The sequence below is a fragment of the Hippocampus bargibanti genome, linkage group LG01 (assembly GCF_051943395.1).
Source record: "Hippocampus bargibanti isolate YZ-2025 linkage group LG01, ASM5194339v1, whole genome shotgun sequence".
NCBI lineage: Eukaryota > Metazoa > Chordata > Actinopteri > Syngnathiformes > Syngnathidae > Hippocampus > Hippocampus bargibanti.
The window spans coordinates 12,719,764-12,734,533 of NC_142734.1; the positions used below are offsets into that span (position 1 = coordinate 12,719,764).

The window sequence follows — 14,770 nt, forward strand, 5'->3', positions numbered from 1 at the left end:
TTCTAGCATTTTAGACTTCAATGGTAGTGTGTACTGTGTTGGGTTATTTTTATGTTGAGGGAGCAGAAAACTTCCACTGTAATATAAGCTGTTGTTCCATAGGACTACTTTATATTGTAGCCAGGTGTCATTTTTTTCAGGGGCTGCCTCATGCAAATCGAAAATATTTGCAAGGTGTACTCACTGTTTTAAAATACTGTGTACCAAGCGGAATCTCGAAGGTTGAACATGATCTGTAACAGGACTCTAATGGCCTTCTGTTCAAAATAGCGTAACTAAATGCACATCAGAAAAAAATGGATTACCTCTGCATATATTTTAAAAGGTTTTTTATTTTTTGAAGTGTATGTGACAAAGGGGTCGATGCGAATGGTAAAATCCAAACAGCGAACAGCATATCCATCTCACCATTTTTAAGCTGACGGTTGGAACCCAGGCTTTGAAGTTAAAAATTATTTGAATGATTGCCTCAATCATGGATGGATGGATGGATGGTGATCCGAACTTTTTGAGATCCCTCATTGCCATCGACAAAGTTAAGAAAGGAGCTGAACATGTGGTTCTCAGTTGTCACTGGGACCTTTTTTCTGTCATCCTCCTAATATGCTACATGAGTAATCTTGAAATGTTTCTTCTCTCATAAACCGCAACAACTTGTGTTCCGACATTCCTCAAGCCTGTAACTGAGAAAGTGTACTCGTGCAACTTGTTACAAAGTAAACAAAACTCTGGTTCCATTTCATCATTGAGGTTGCGCCCATAATTCACGCAAAGACCCATGGGGCCAATGAGTTAGTTAATAGCACCTGATGAGAGGCAGGATTACACACTGGACTGGTCGCCAGCCATTTGTAGCACATATATTGAATTGAGTGTTTTCAATGAATCTAAAGACGCATGATTTTAGATAGCGGGAGGAAGATGCAGCACAGGGAGCGCATGGAACATCACATTGAAAGTGCGAGGCAGATGTGCTAACCAGTCGCCCACACTGCCACTCTGTCCTTTTATATTAGTAGGATGAGGCGTTACCCTGCTTTCCCCATTGAAGTAAACTTACATTTACATTGAAAAGGACAGATAGCAAATCATAGTTTCCGAAAACTCTGACGTTACCCAGGCCTGCCGGCCCTGCGAGTCATCAACTCCAAATCTCATTGGTTAAAGCAACAGACATCAGTTAAAGCAACAGAGTCATTGACACCGCATTTAATGCGGCAGGGCCTGCAGAACTGATTGTGAAGGCGCCCAAGGTAGATTTCTGACCCTGCTAACAAATGATGGCTGAAATGTAATTGATTAAATGCTTTAAAAACACACATCTGGAAGCATCACAACAGGGGAAAGTAATGAAAGGAAGCTGAAAGACTATTTGAAATTATTTATAAGCATGTATGGACAAAATATAATTAATCAGTCTTTGATTGAGATATTTAGGCCAGCAGAGAAGACAGCAACGCTACTGCTATATACAGTATATTCATTGCAGTTACCATTGGACATAACAATTACATATGGATTACCACTAAAAATAAACTTTGACATAATCATCGACGAATGATCCGGTGCACCTGTGTGGTTTCTAAAACTAAACGTTTCACCCTTAAGCACAAAAAGCTGGCCCACTTCAGGTCGAAGTAGTTTTCAATAAAGTTTGTTGTTATAACTTCTTTTCGACACATAATATTGCCGACGGTTCGCGAATGCAGCAGCAAAGGTTTCTTTGGAGGAGTCTCCCCCTCCTCTTCCTTTTCCTCCCACGCACACACGCACACACGCACGTACACACGCGCACATTCCAGCAAGCAAGCGTTTCTGCTTTGTGAATGAGTGTGCGCGCGTGCCTGCGTGTGTGTGCTTGTGTATGCAAAGCGGCGCTCCACAGCCGGTCAGTCACAGCCCGGGAGTTTACAACGAACAACCGAGTGTGCGAGCGAGCGAGCGCGGACGCAAGTGGAGCAAATGGAATTTTTCACCGGGGTCCGACCGTTCTCAATATTCACTTATGTGCTCATTAACGGCATCCTTGTCACCCTGCAGAGCAAAGAAGGTGAGTGTCACGTCCGCCTTCAAAGTTCAAACTTCACCGGCGTCGATGTGCCGCACCACACCGAGTCACTTGAAGAAAGTTAAAAAAGTTCAGCAGTTGAGTGCGTAGATCGAACATTTGAAAATTGCACCTTTATTACATATGCTCTTCGTTTTGTACTTGTATCAGTAGCACTATTGACGTTCATGACAACTTAAAAAAAAACCTTCACAGGGGAAGGACTGAATAAATAAACCGATTAATAGATGGATAGAAATCCCATCTGACCTGTCGCATCGTTGTGACCCACGAAAGCAAATAAAGTGAATGTAATTTACTTCAGTGACTCACAAAATTAATTTTGATTTTTCATTTCGACATAAATTGAAAATTTGCCCCTGAATTATTTTATTTTTATTGCTCTAACAACCACTGTTTTCCATCTTAACATAACTTGAGCAGTCGTATTCAAATGTAGTTTTCTTAAGTAAGTCCATGACTTCTGAATTAAAATTATTAGTTTCACAACCAGAAAAACTCTCCTGATGGAAACAATAACTGTGTTATGGCCCACACGGAAGAAGACTTTGACACTTGTCTCCACACACAGAGGTGCTTTTGGACATGAAGGCCACAGGAGGTGAGCTGGGTTGGTTGACTTGGCCTTTTGAGCAAGGAGACAAGCCTGGGGTGAGTATTGCTCTGGCACACACACGTTTTACACACTTGGAATTTGCCCGCACCAAGACTTTGCACAGGAAGGGCCAAGCCTCGGTTTGTGTGAAATATTTGACCATTTGACTTGTAGGGTGTGCTTGTGAAAGGTCTCGGCCGTTAGTGTCAAACGCGCCACTTGTTGGCTTCTCGTTTGAGAAGGAAGGGGTTGAAGTTGCCTACCGTGCACGTCTGGGCTCCGCCAAAGCGGAGGCAGACAGAATAGCAGCTTGCCCTGAGCTGGGAATACTTGTGGCTTCTTGCGGTTTGGAGCTTCGGGCAGCACAATTATATGTTAGCAAGCAATTAACTTTTTGGTCGGCCTCCTTTCTAGAGAAGTGGGGGCTTTTTAATGTTCACAAATACCGCGGCAAAAGTATTGTGAAGGCAAATGAAAATGCCTTCATTGTTTTAGACAAATGCTGTGATTAAACAACAGGCGCGTTTGTCCTTGTCCACAATGCGGTCTCACAGTAGTTGGTCTGTCTTAATTCGTTGTAAGTAGGCTCGTTTTGTGTGCTGATGACTCAGACGTGTCCCTGCTGCTCGTCTCCTTTGCTTTAGATGTTACTTTTATTTCAGGTGGCATACCGGGGGTGCATGGCCACACACAATTTGTACAGCTACAGTACTTTCGGTGTACAAAAAGTGCATACCCTGCCGGGCCTGCCTCAAAAGGCCCCGTGGGGCTACTTGTTCCTTGAGCCAAGGCTATGTTCAAACATGTTGCGGGTTTTCCAGAAATATGTGTGGCAACATTTAGTGTACAGTAGAAGCAGTGTCGGAAAACTGACTGGAAATAACGTGGGAGCGTGCAGTGATTTCTCACGCTGTGTTGGTTCAGCACAGGACTCGTGTAAGAAAAAAAAAGAATGAACACTACTCACTTTTCCGCAATGCCGTGACTTTAATTACTGCTGCGAAGGAAATTGAAACCAGGTTTAGACTGCAGGGATGGAACCATTGTATGTGGTATGCCGTCAGCCAGATGACATTAAAGTAGGAATTGAATCCCGACCTTAAATTTCGTATTTGTAATAGACATGGGTGCAATTATGATTGACAGCAACTGTGGAAACAAAGTTGGCCTTTGCAAAGGAAACACTGCGACATTATGCATTTTTCACCATCTTTGTAACACGTCTGTGACATGATTTTGACATAACAGTACTTTCCGGTGTATAGGGCACATCCAAAAGCCTTGATTTTCTTCAAAAGACGACCCTGTGCCTTATACGCAGGTGCGCCTTATATGTGAAGTAATATTGAGCCACAAGAGGTCTCGCGACTACTGTCAGCAGTCACCGACTCCATTTTCCCCTGTAGAAGAAGTAGAGCGTAATTGCAGCCCCTACTGTAGCACCTGTGGTGTGTCTTATATTTGGAAAACTTTTATATATTTATATATTGTATTTGGGAAACTTTATTCTTTCATTAAAGATGCGCTTCATAGCCCGGTGCACCTTATCTATGGAAAAAGTTTAAAAATACACCATTCATTGGGAGTGCGCCTTATAAACCGGAAAAAAAACATTACAACCAATCACTCATCTTGCATAAAATGCAAGATAACGTGCTGATCCCATCCAACAAAACTCACAGTCGCTCTGCTTACCTGTTGACAAGCATGAGTATGGCACCCCTCAGAGCATTTTTGCGTGATAGGGTTTTAGACTAAGGCCATCGCTTGAAAGTGGCTTTTCATCTTTTTGCTAGTCATGTACCAGACGTTACAAAGTAAAATTTCCTTGACATGTTCCCTTGACGACATCATTGTTGATTAAAAACACACATGAACATGACCGGTCATCCATGGTCGAGAATTTGCCTCTAAAGTCTCTGTGTTGTTTTACAGTGGGAGGTGGTCCAAAGGACCCTGAACGGCTCTCAGTTTTACACCTATTCAGTTTGTAACGTTGGCGAACGGGAGCAAGACAACTGGCTGCGCACCACTTTTATCCAGCGGCGTCCGTCCGCCTCCCGCGTCTTTGTGGAGCTCCAGTTCATTGTACGCGACTGCAACTCCTTCGACGGCGCGTCCATGACCTGTAAGGAAACCTTCAACCTCTTCACTTCCGAGTCCGACGTGGACGTGGGCACCACCTTCCGCAAGAGTCAGTTCAAGAAAGTGGCCACCATCGCTCCCGATGAGATCACCAGCAAGAACGAGTTGCGGATCAACACGGAGACTCGCGTGGTGGAGAACCTCTCTCGGAAAGGCTTCTACTTGGCTTTTCAAGACATTGGCGCCTGTGTGGCGCTTCTGTCGGTCAGGGTTTACTACAAAACGTGCCCCGCCACAGTGATGAGCCTGGCGTCCTTTGCTGAAACGGTGGCGGGTGGCGAGAACCAGGCTCTGAGGGAGGTGACTGGGATATGCGTGGGTAATGCAGTCAGCGAGGAACTGCCTCGCGTCTACTGCACCGTGGATGGAGAATGGGTGGTGCCGGTCGGCCAATGCCAGTGCAAAGCGGGGCACGAAAAAGTCCAAGACGCATGTCAAGGTAAGCGCTCGGTCGGACCCTCATACTGTCCTTCTGCTGCAAGTGTCTCTTGGCACTGACCGTTTGGCTTGGGTGTTTGTTTGGGTTGCTAAGCTGTCATTTGCTGCGCGTTTGTCATGGGCGTTATTATCATCGCTCGGTGGAATTCCCCCCTTGGCTAATGTGGCTCCTCTGCAATGGAAGGAATGCTACATGTTCCAACATCATCCCTGACCTGGAAGCACAACCGATATATTGTGCGTGACTTCTATGCTCCACGGTTATTCTAAGAAGTTTAAATCTCGGAAAGTACTTTGACAAGTCCACGTTCCTCTCTTCCCTCTTTTTAGTATTTCAGATGAAAGTACAAATCTCATTCATATTTTCTTTCTTACCTGAATTAATTTGTGTGAAAACTGAAACAAAATTCCTCAAACTGAAAGTCTTTCAGAAATGGGGTCAAACCCAAACACGGAATAAACAACGTGCGAGTGAGGTGATCCTTGATTACTTTACCTAAACACCATTTTTCCAAAGCATGTCAATGATCATGCACTCTGTAACCGTTCCTTTATGTAAGCTTAATGAAGTACAATGATAGACGAGTGAGTCTTTTGTTCATCTTTCTGACTTAAAAGGAGGCTGATGTTCAAACACTTGCTGTTTCTTCTTCTTTCAAATTTACAGTGTTAAACATGATCATGGGCCTCCACCTCGTGACGTACCCAGAAACTGGTATTCAGAGGGCTTTACTGTATACTACTTAATTTTATCAGTGTTGTTTTTTTAGGAACTGGAATGAATTTGTGGATTTGTTTAAATTTAGTGGAGATATTCCATTCTGGTCCCCATACAAATGCAAAATGTCGGTCCAGGTACCACTGCACTGATAACCATCATCCCCTTATACAGGAATAAAATTCTGGCAACCGCAGCTGCCAGTTTCGACTGTGGAAACTGAGCTTTGCATTTTTCAGGATGCAGTGAAAAGACGATTCATTTTCATTAATGTCGTAGGCTGCAGTTTCGGGGTGTGTTGAGTGACTGCTTGCACCGGCAGGCATTTTTAAATAGCTGAGCACGTCATGACTTCCTCATCAGTCCAAATTGCTCCTTTTCCAGAACGTGGCACTATAAACACACACACACACACACACACACACACACACACACACACACACACACACACACACACGCACACACACGCGCGCAGGTATGCATACACAATCAAATGCACACACAATTAGGGTCATAAATCCTGCATGCCTGTAGTATATTTGCACCTAGTTTGCCCTCCCAATGGCATTAAAGTGCTGAAATATTCTGTCAGTGCATCATTCTTTGCTGCGGGGAAAAGTGCCAGGTGGGACCAAGAGCGAGGAGGAGGCGTGTAGAAATGGGAGAACTTTTGAAAAGCGACAAAGGTTTGTATTTAGAGGAGGGATGTGATTTTAAAACAGGGCCTGGAATGTAAAGGTAGAAGAACAATGAGGCGCTGTGTTTCCCCGCTCACCTCCCCAGTGCATTCCTCATCCGTTTGCCGAAGAGCAGCCTTCTTTCCAAGCATGCTGGTCGTGCTTGGTGGAGATGCTAGTGGGGGCGGGGGCGTTGATGTTGGGTCAAGACCTCCCATAAAAATGAGTAAACGCCGCAAATCCAAGATGAAGTCAAATGGGAGCTAAGAGACACATAAAGGAAGTTGGAGATGAAGGTGGAAATGTCTGCTTTTGCTCTCCAACTGCTCTTCAATCGTTTGAATAGGGCTTGGACGCGCATTTGCTCAACAGGAAATCTGTCTTGCTGGGATGACTAAATCCCTTGATCGGCTGCGGAGAATTTTATCACATTTCTAAACTGTAACTCATGTGTGTCAGCCAAATTGTTTGGAATGAACGCATGTTGTTTATTTTGACTCTTGCAATTCGTGACCGTCATCGTTGAAGATAAAGCAGACATTGATTCAGAGTTTATGATCACTCTTCATATATTTATCCGTTTGAGTGGGTAGCACATTGTTACTGTCACAATAGGTATTAGTATGAAATCTGCTTTTGAACATGCATATGGTGTTCAAGTAACAACACAGTGAAATAAAAACTCTAAAACTGTTGCACGACTTCACTTTTCAGCCTTTAAATTGGTACAAAAACCTTGCTTTGACCACAACACAAGAGTTTTTCTTTTTCGTTGGCTTTGTGTGGGTTTTACTCCTAAAGAAAGTGGACAGGGAGCTAAGAGAAGATTTGACATGATGTGTGTTTTTGTTGTTTCGATTGTTTTTGTTTCATGCGGTCCAGTCTTGCTTGTTAAGTTTTGGTTTACGCCTTACTTGTCAGCTCTGTTTCTTTTGTCAACCAATCAGCCGCTTCCAGCCACACACGTCTTGTCTAGATTGACCTGATTGTTGTGTCAATCTGGGAGGCCGTACGGCTGCTTTCTTTGCTTTGAATAGATTCAGTCACACAACCCAAGCAAAAGCACCTCACAAATCAATTACTCACACTTCCTAAAACTCCTTTTTAGTGTTTTTTTTTTTCCGTCATGAGTCATTCTGAATGTTTGGCACTTTGAATTTTTTTCTTTTTGTGTGTAACCTAAAAAATAAACACATTGCAAAAATGTTGGTTCTTTTGGGGAGGTTTGAATGGAATGTATTTCCATTCATTTCAATCGGAAAACATTACCTGACATCCGAGTGTTCTTCGTTCGGAGCGTGGTCACCGAACTACTTAAATTCATACCTTAAGGCAGCACTGGGCATCTATTTACACACCCTGTCTTGATTTCCTGCCATGTTCTTCCCAACTAATAAACCTTCCTACTCCAATTGAGGTGCTTATCCGTGACTCACAGATGCTTTTGGCTCCTGGACTTTGGGATTGTGTATAGCCCTCCCTGTCCTCAGCTCATCAGCCTCATCACATTTAATCCTGAGTCTGGGTTTTTATTCTGGAACGCACAGTATGAGGTATTTGAACGGCAGAGTGCAGAATTAGCATCGTGGACAGAATGGAGCCATAGTAGGTTTCCAGTAAAGTGATTATTGGTCTCACAGGGAATTCCAGTAAACAATTTTCTGTATCTCCTAATTTTCCACTCTGTGTCAGTGTCCTCACTCATCCTCAAATGACGCAATGACCACTGTGGACTTGTGTGGTGAGTGATGTGAATGGCTAGTAATTGACTTGGGTGTGTTTGAATAACTACCGGTTTTGTGTTAATTTTCCTTGTACTACCTCTTCTCACAGACTAACTATTGCTCTTTTCCCTCCGGTTGTATATTTATTTAAAGAGTCCCCTCGGTGTATAGTCCCATCTGTATTTTCCAATGATTAATGCAAAGGCCGCCTATGGCTCACAAACTGCCAAACAAATTTTGCTGGTTATCTTGGGGCCTGGCAGCACGAGTCGTGAATGTGACATCAACGACGTTTGAACATCCTTTGCGTGGCCCTGGTGGAAACATTGCGAGGACCTCTGCTCACTTTTCCCCACCACATTCAAACAGTAGAATTGAGGGATGCAGAGGGATAGGAAAGTTACACCAAATCTCCGGAAATTCGGAAATATTCTAAATTGGCCACGTTTCATGGCTATTAAAGGAATTAACTAGGAATTGAGGGCAATTGCAAGTACAAATGATCACTTTGTTTTGTCACAAGGCGGCATTTATACATAATGAGTGGTGGTGTGTCAAAAGCTCACTTGCATTTCAAATATTGGCTCCCAACATGAAGCATATAATGACTTGACATGACGGCCCGTAATTTGGTTCCGAACCTTAAAAACTACTGGAATCATGCAACTTTAGTGGACATTTACTTTCCAAAGCACAGAACTGGAGACAATAATAAACTACAGTGGCACGTTTTGACATATCTACCCCACAAATGTGTAAAATTATGGGCTTCTCACGAAAACTGCTAAAAACACAGTATGCCTCTGAACATTACAGTAGACAAATAGTTTGAGCCAAAGTGTTTGAGTGTGATGAAAGTCACACAGATGACTGAGCACAAATCTTGCTTCTGTTTCGATTTATTTTAGTTGGCTGCTACTTTAGGCTTTTGTCCCATTGCTGTTGGCTTCATATGAGACATCATTGACCATTTTTTGTGAACAAAGGTTTTTAATCATAACCTTGTGTAACTGTAGTTTGATTCAATATTTGTGAGCTTCTTGTGCTAGCTGCTAGCTAGCTTTGTATGTATGTATGTGTGCGTGCGTGTGTGTGTGTGCTGCCCTCAAAGTGCTACTTTTCTCTGCTATGTTGAAACATTTTAAAAATTCATTTTATACTTGGGTGATGGTTGATGTTTTTTTAAATAAGAAACAATTTGTCATTAAAAATAAAGGACTTTTTGAATGGTGTTTCGTTGCTTTTTAGGGATCACAACTGACTGCAATTTTGTAAGAATGCCACATGAATTCCTGTTGATTATTTTTGTCCTCAAGGCATGTGATAGTTGAGGTATTTAAGAAAGAAGGCTGTTTTGAAACATTCTGACAGAAGCAAGTGATTCGCTGTCCCCTTTCCCCCTTGTGCCACATTTGTGTGTATAATCTCTTTAACCCTCTGTAAGACCAAGGTTTTACCCTATTTTACTTTATCTGCTCAGGCGTGAACGTGGCCAATTGGATTCACTTGACCTGGGGTGGATGTCATGTGTCAAATATAGATTGAGATCTTCATGGGACTGATCATTTCGACGCACGTGTTCTTTTTTTTTCATTTCCTTCTTTAAAGCATGATTTCATTTGATGTGATGCCAAGTGAGAATCCGCCCGGTGAGGGAGTCGCTTTTGAAATATAATGGGAGGATGATAAATTTGCTCTCAAGTCACGTCATGTTTCCTTCCTTATGAAATTTGAGACATGGCTGCAATTGGTGCCAATAAACCAAGAGACAAAATACACCAAGCGGTTTTCGAGTGCTTTCTTTCAGTTGTGTAATAATGTGAGCACTTGCGTGACAAAAAGTAGGTGTACTGTACCTGGGTGTCTAAGACAGGCAAAAATGTATTTAATGATATGCTATGAATCTGCAACAATGGAATGTTCACCACAATTTGGAAACATCCTTCTGTTTCTCGGTTAGTGTCACGAACTCTTGAAGACACATGCTATGTGTTCCAATTGATCCATATTGGGTTAAAGACAATTTTTATGTGTTTCCCTGTTACAGATATGTAAAAAATGTAGAGAGGTGCGAACCAATACGATGGTATCACCTAATTGACACGTATGTACTGCAGCTTGCGATTGACTAACATTACTGTATTTTGGCTCTTAGTCATTTGTTGATGGTGTCAGCTCACATTCTTCACTATAAAAATGCCTTGAAGTGTGTCTGACCAAATAGTTTTTTTTATTAAACTATTCTAATTTACAAAACTAAGATAGCAACAATGATTCCTTGCATGTGTCAAACAACACAAGGATGGTGCCAGAAGGAACGTCGTGGATAGGACCATATGTGTTTGTTTTGGCACAATAGATGTTCATGACCAAATATGCTTCATGTTCTGAAGAGTTGATGATTCGGGGTGGCACAGTGGCACGCAAAGGGGCCAACACAAAAAAATTCAAAAGGTGTTCAAACAAAACATACATTTAATAACATGACAAAACCATTTCAATGAAACACATCCGATGCTGTTACTGTGAGGATGAAATTGGATTGGTACAAGAAACTATTGCGAATATAGATTAAGTTACATCAGCCAGCACCACTGGCGGTGAAGCTCAGGCCCAATTGAATTAACATAAAAGACGCAGATGCTGTAATGTGATTGGCGGAGGGTGTGGGGGTCTAACACATGTAACTGAAAGATGTGGAGCCAAGTGAACATCAGTGCACAAATCCACAAAGTTACGAAAGAAAAATTCTCTCAAATGCCTGTGAGGTTGTCCAATTTCTGAAGTGAGATTTTCAAGCTTTGTGTGTTTAGTTTTGTGAAGTATTTTGTAATCTATATTGATGCGGTTTTGGCTGTGTTTTTCTGTTAGAAGGAAAGTTGGTCATGTTATGTGTATGGCTATGTTCTCGTGGTGGCATTGGAGAGTGGGTTAGGGGGGTCCATTCAATGTGAAGCCCATTGTGTTGTTCTGCTGTGTAAGGTGAGCTCAGCACTTTCCTTGCCACTGTGTCATTCATCTCATCCGTCGACAGCCAGCCACTCGTCACTGCCAACAGGACGACCGGAAACCGGAGGCCACCTAATCCCTGGTTGACTCCCCGACCCGTTTGGCTCAGGGCTTTCTATTGTGGTCGGCCACACTCTGCCACTTTCATTGATTTCAATTGGTGCGTTTCATCAGGAAGTCAAGGAAGCTGCTGCTATATGCCACCAAACTTTTTTGCTGGTTCACTTGACCAGATGAGCAGAGAAATTTCCTACCTTAATTAGTTTCAACATACCATACTTGCTTTATTCTGCACCATTGATTTCACTTGGCCTTGCTCGAATTTAGTGTTTTTACCTTTTTGTTTTTTGTTATTTAGCATTCAATCACACCAAGCCAGTCCTGCTGATCTTTCACCCCCTTCTAAGGCAGCTTGACTTTATAACGTGTTTTTTTTTTACATTGGATGATGCTCCGAGAGGAGAAAGGGAATAAGATTATGGAAGCTTGTTTGATAACCGCCACATGAAAGCCCGATTGCAATTGTGAAACAGATGTAATGCTCTTCCAGCTGTTAATCCTTTCGGCTAATTGTGTATAATCGTTCACATATACGCTTACCACCGTCCTCTACCTACAACCTTCTCCCGCGTCGTGTAACCTCCCCCAACAGAGCCCCATTGTTTCACTGCAGCATCAGCCGAAATGCTAATAACGTGTTGTCACCTTGAATTCAAGCGGAATGACATGACGTCGTGCTGCGATATTCAAGTAGCTCAGGAAAAGGGGAACTGGGTTGGACATAATGATTTACACGTTTATTTATATGTATTCATTCACTGTGCTTTTGTGTTCCTTGGCCATGTTTCTCCCTGGCTTGCTGCGGACATGAGTTTGTTTTACTTGGCCAACGGATCTCAGGAAGCCGTGCACGCTCTAACTCACCGCTGCCCTCAGGCACACATGACCTTACTGGCAAACTCCATTGTGGGGGCCCCCCTGTAACACTTATGCCTCAAGTCTCAGGGGCGATTTCCCTTGTCAAGTCTCCATGTTAGCCATTCATCCATCAATCCAAGCATGCATTCATCACTGTCACCATCTCATCCGTCAAAACCTGTGCAGACGCACAGGGAGGGGAACATGGTGGCTCCAGCTCCTGGATCAGGAGGCTCTCAGAATGGAATAGGCCCCTTGCACTCAGCTTCAATAAACAAACAGATCGTCTGGAGGCTGGTGGGGCCTCTCAAATGACAAACAGCACTTCAATTTAGAACACGGTGGGGGGGAAAATGGGTTCCTTTAGTTCAGATGTTTGGACTTTGAGTTTTGGGCCCGTGTTGTTGTCAGGTCGACAGTTAAATTTCCACCATCTGCGCACTTGACTTCAATTCTGTTTCTTTTCTTGATCACGCTTGCTGTATTTTGTTACTTTCATTGAACCCTTAAGGGAGGAAGCAAGCGATGCATCAGTCTCGCACTTCCTGCTTCCTGTCGTGTACCAAAACAATTCGCCTTCTACGTGGACTCAGGAAGCTTCCTGGCGCTGTTGTCGAAGAATCCTCTTTGGTGTATATGCTTGTATACCTCAAGCGTCTGTGACTGAAAGTTCCTCCCATTAATGCAGGGGTGGACAATTTCGGTCCTGGATTCTTTGTATGCCTCCCTGACCCAAAACACCTGATTGTTGAGGAACATCAAGAATCTGAGTCGAGCAAACGAAAACTTTAGACAGATGTCATTTCAACACGTTAGCTTGAGGACATCCATTCGACAGCAAAAGCAAATTGTGGAACGAGATTGCAATGACCATCATCCCAAAGTGCAAGTGCTGTAGAAGCTGAATTAAGATGCTGATCACTTGAATGTGATGTGTCGGATGTCGAAACCACCCAGGAAGAACAGAGGTATTGAAGACTAAATTAATTGAAGTACCTGAGAACCTCAAACAACATGTATGGTTTCGGGGAGCGTGTTCTCATACTCTTGAGACTCTGTGCGCTGAGACCAAGACAAGACAACTAATGTCACTTGAGTGCTGGGTGCTAAAACTAAAAACATAATTTTCACAGCACACAATGGGGCAATTTTAAATGAATAATAAAGTGTTCACAATGTTTTGGGATGATGGTCGTTTTTTTTCGTTTGCTCGACTCAGATTCTTGATGTTCCTCAACAAGCTTGTGGTTAAGATGGACAAACAAATTTCTTATGTTGTTGTCTCCTCTGACAACTTAAATTCTTATTTGGTCCGTCAGATTTATTTCTGGTCAGGAAAGCTCTGTATCATCTCTTTGTACCAATTCTGCAGTTTGGAACTTGCAACTTTAGTCTTTTATCGTAATTTTATCACCAGAGAAGTACTGTTTATCTTCCCTGTGCCTCGCAGGCACACCTTGCGTGTTTAGAAGCATAACACTGGAAAGGATACCGTGTGAACCAGTCTTACTAGCAATTATTCAATAGTACCTTATTCTTTCGAGGATTGAAAACAGTTTTATCAGACAAATCCTAAGCAAGAGTGGCTGCCTTTCCAGCAGCTCATGTATTTTTTTTCTACTTTCATTCCTTTCATCACTTTGCTGCTGTGAAATGTAAATTTCTCCACTGTGAGACTAATAAAGGCATATCCAATCCAATCCAATCCAAATGCACTCAAGCTTAGACTTTTGTCAGCTGATTGCAACAGAAACACTGAAAAAGGCATAGACGTGGAGGTTTTTGGAAACGTATTGGTGAATTTACGAGTTAAGTTAGTCTATTTAAAGTTTTAAAGTTAGTCTATTTAAAGGTTAAAGTGCATTTTGGGTTCATCGTGAAATTTCACACTTTTATGTAGGCTCCCACTGAGGTATTTGACTATGTAATTGTTGAATTGTGGTTTTGGGGCCACTTATGCAAACAATTCTCGTATTGCTCTCGAAAAAGTTGTTTATCTCCCCCTTTTTGTTTGTATGTTTTGTCATGCATGTCAGTAGCAAAACACATTGTTTCGTTTTATTCTGATTTTACCCAAACAAACACTGAATTCCTTCTCATAAATTTACATGATGGAGACAACAAAGGGTGTAGCTTTTTCCTCATTGCAGAAAGAGCAGCAGTGCGGCTTGTTTTGGTTGGGACCTCCTGTTGCGTGGCATTCACCGGAATGCATCTTGATGTGACTGCAAGGTCGAGCAAGAGAGGCCAGCTTGCCTTTTTTTTCACTTGCCATGTGGCATTTGGGCAACTCCCATTCGCAAGGCCGACCGACTCTGTTTGCACTTGAATGGTGTGGCATTCTCCTTGCCTTCTGCTTGCTAGTGAATAGCAATGTTAATGGCTTAGTTGAGGAGAGGGGAGGAAAGAATTTGGGGATTACGGGTGTGGAGAGGTAGAGCTATGAATGTGAGTTGCAGGCAGCAGCTGCTTCCCCTT

At 42.8% G+C, this 14,770-nt stretch overlaps 1 protein-coding gene across 1 annotated transcript in view; it reads left to right on the plus strand.

Moving 5' to 3' along the window:
* The first annotated feature begins 1,813 nt into the window (after positions 1-1,813).
* Positions 1,814-14,770, plus strand: part of epha2b (eph receptor A2 b) — a 30,382-nt gene continuing 17,425 nt past the window's right edge. The window contains exons 1-3 of the mRNA XM_088997022.1: positions 1,814-2,050; positions 2,640-2,719; positions 4,599-5,247. Coding sequence (XP_088853148.1) covers positions 1,963-2,050; positions 2,640-2,719; positions 4,599-5,247 — 817 coding nt within the window. The 5' untranslated portion in view covers positions 1,814-1,962. The remainder of the gene's footprint in view (positions 2,051-2,639; positions 2,720-4,598; positions 5,248-14,770) is intronic.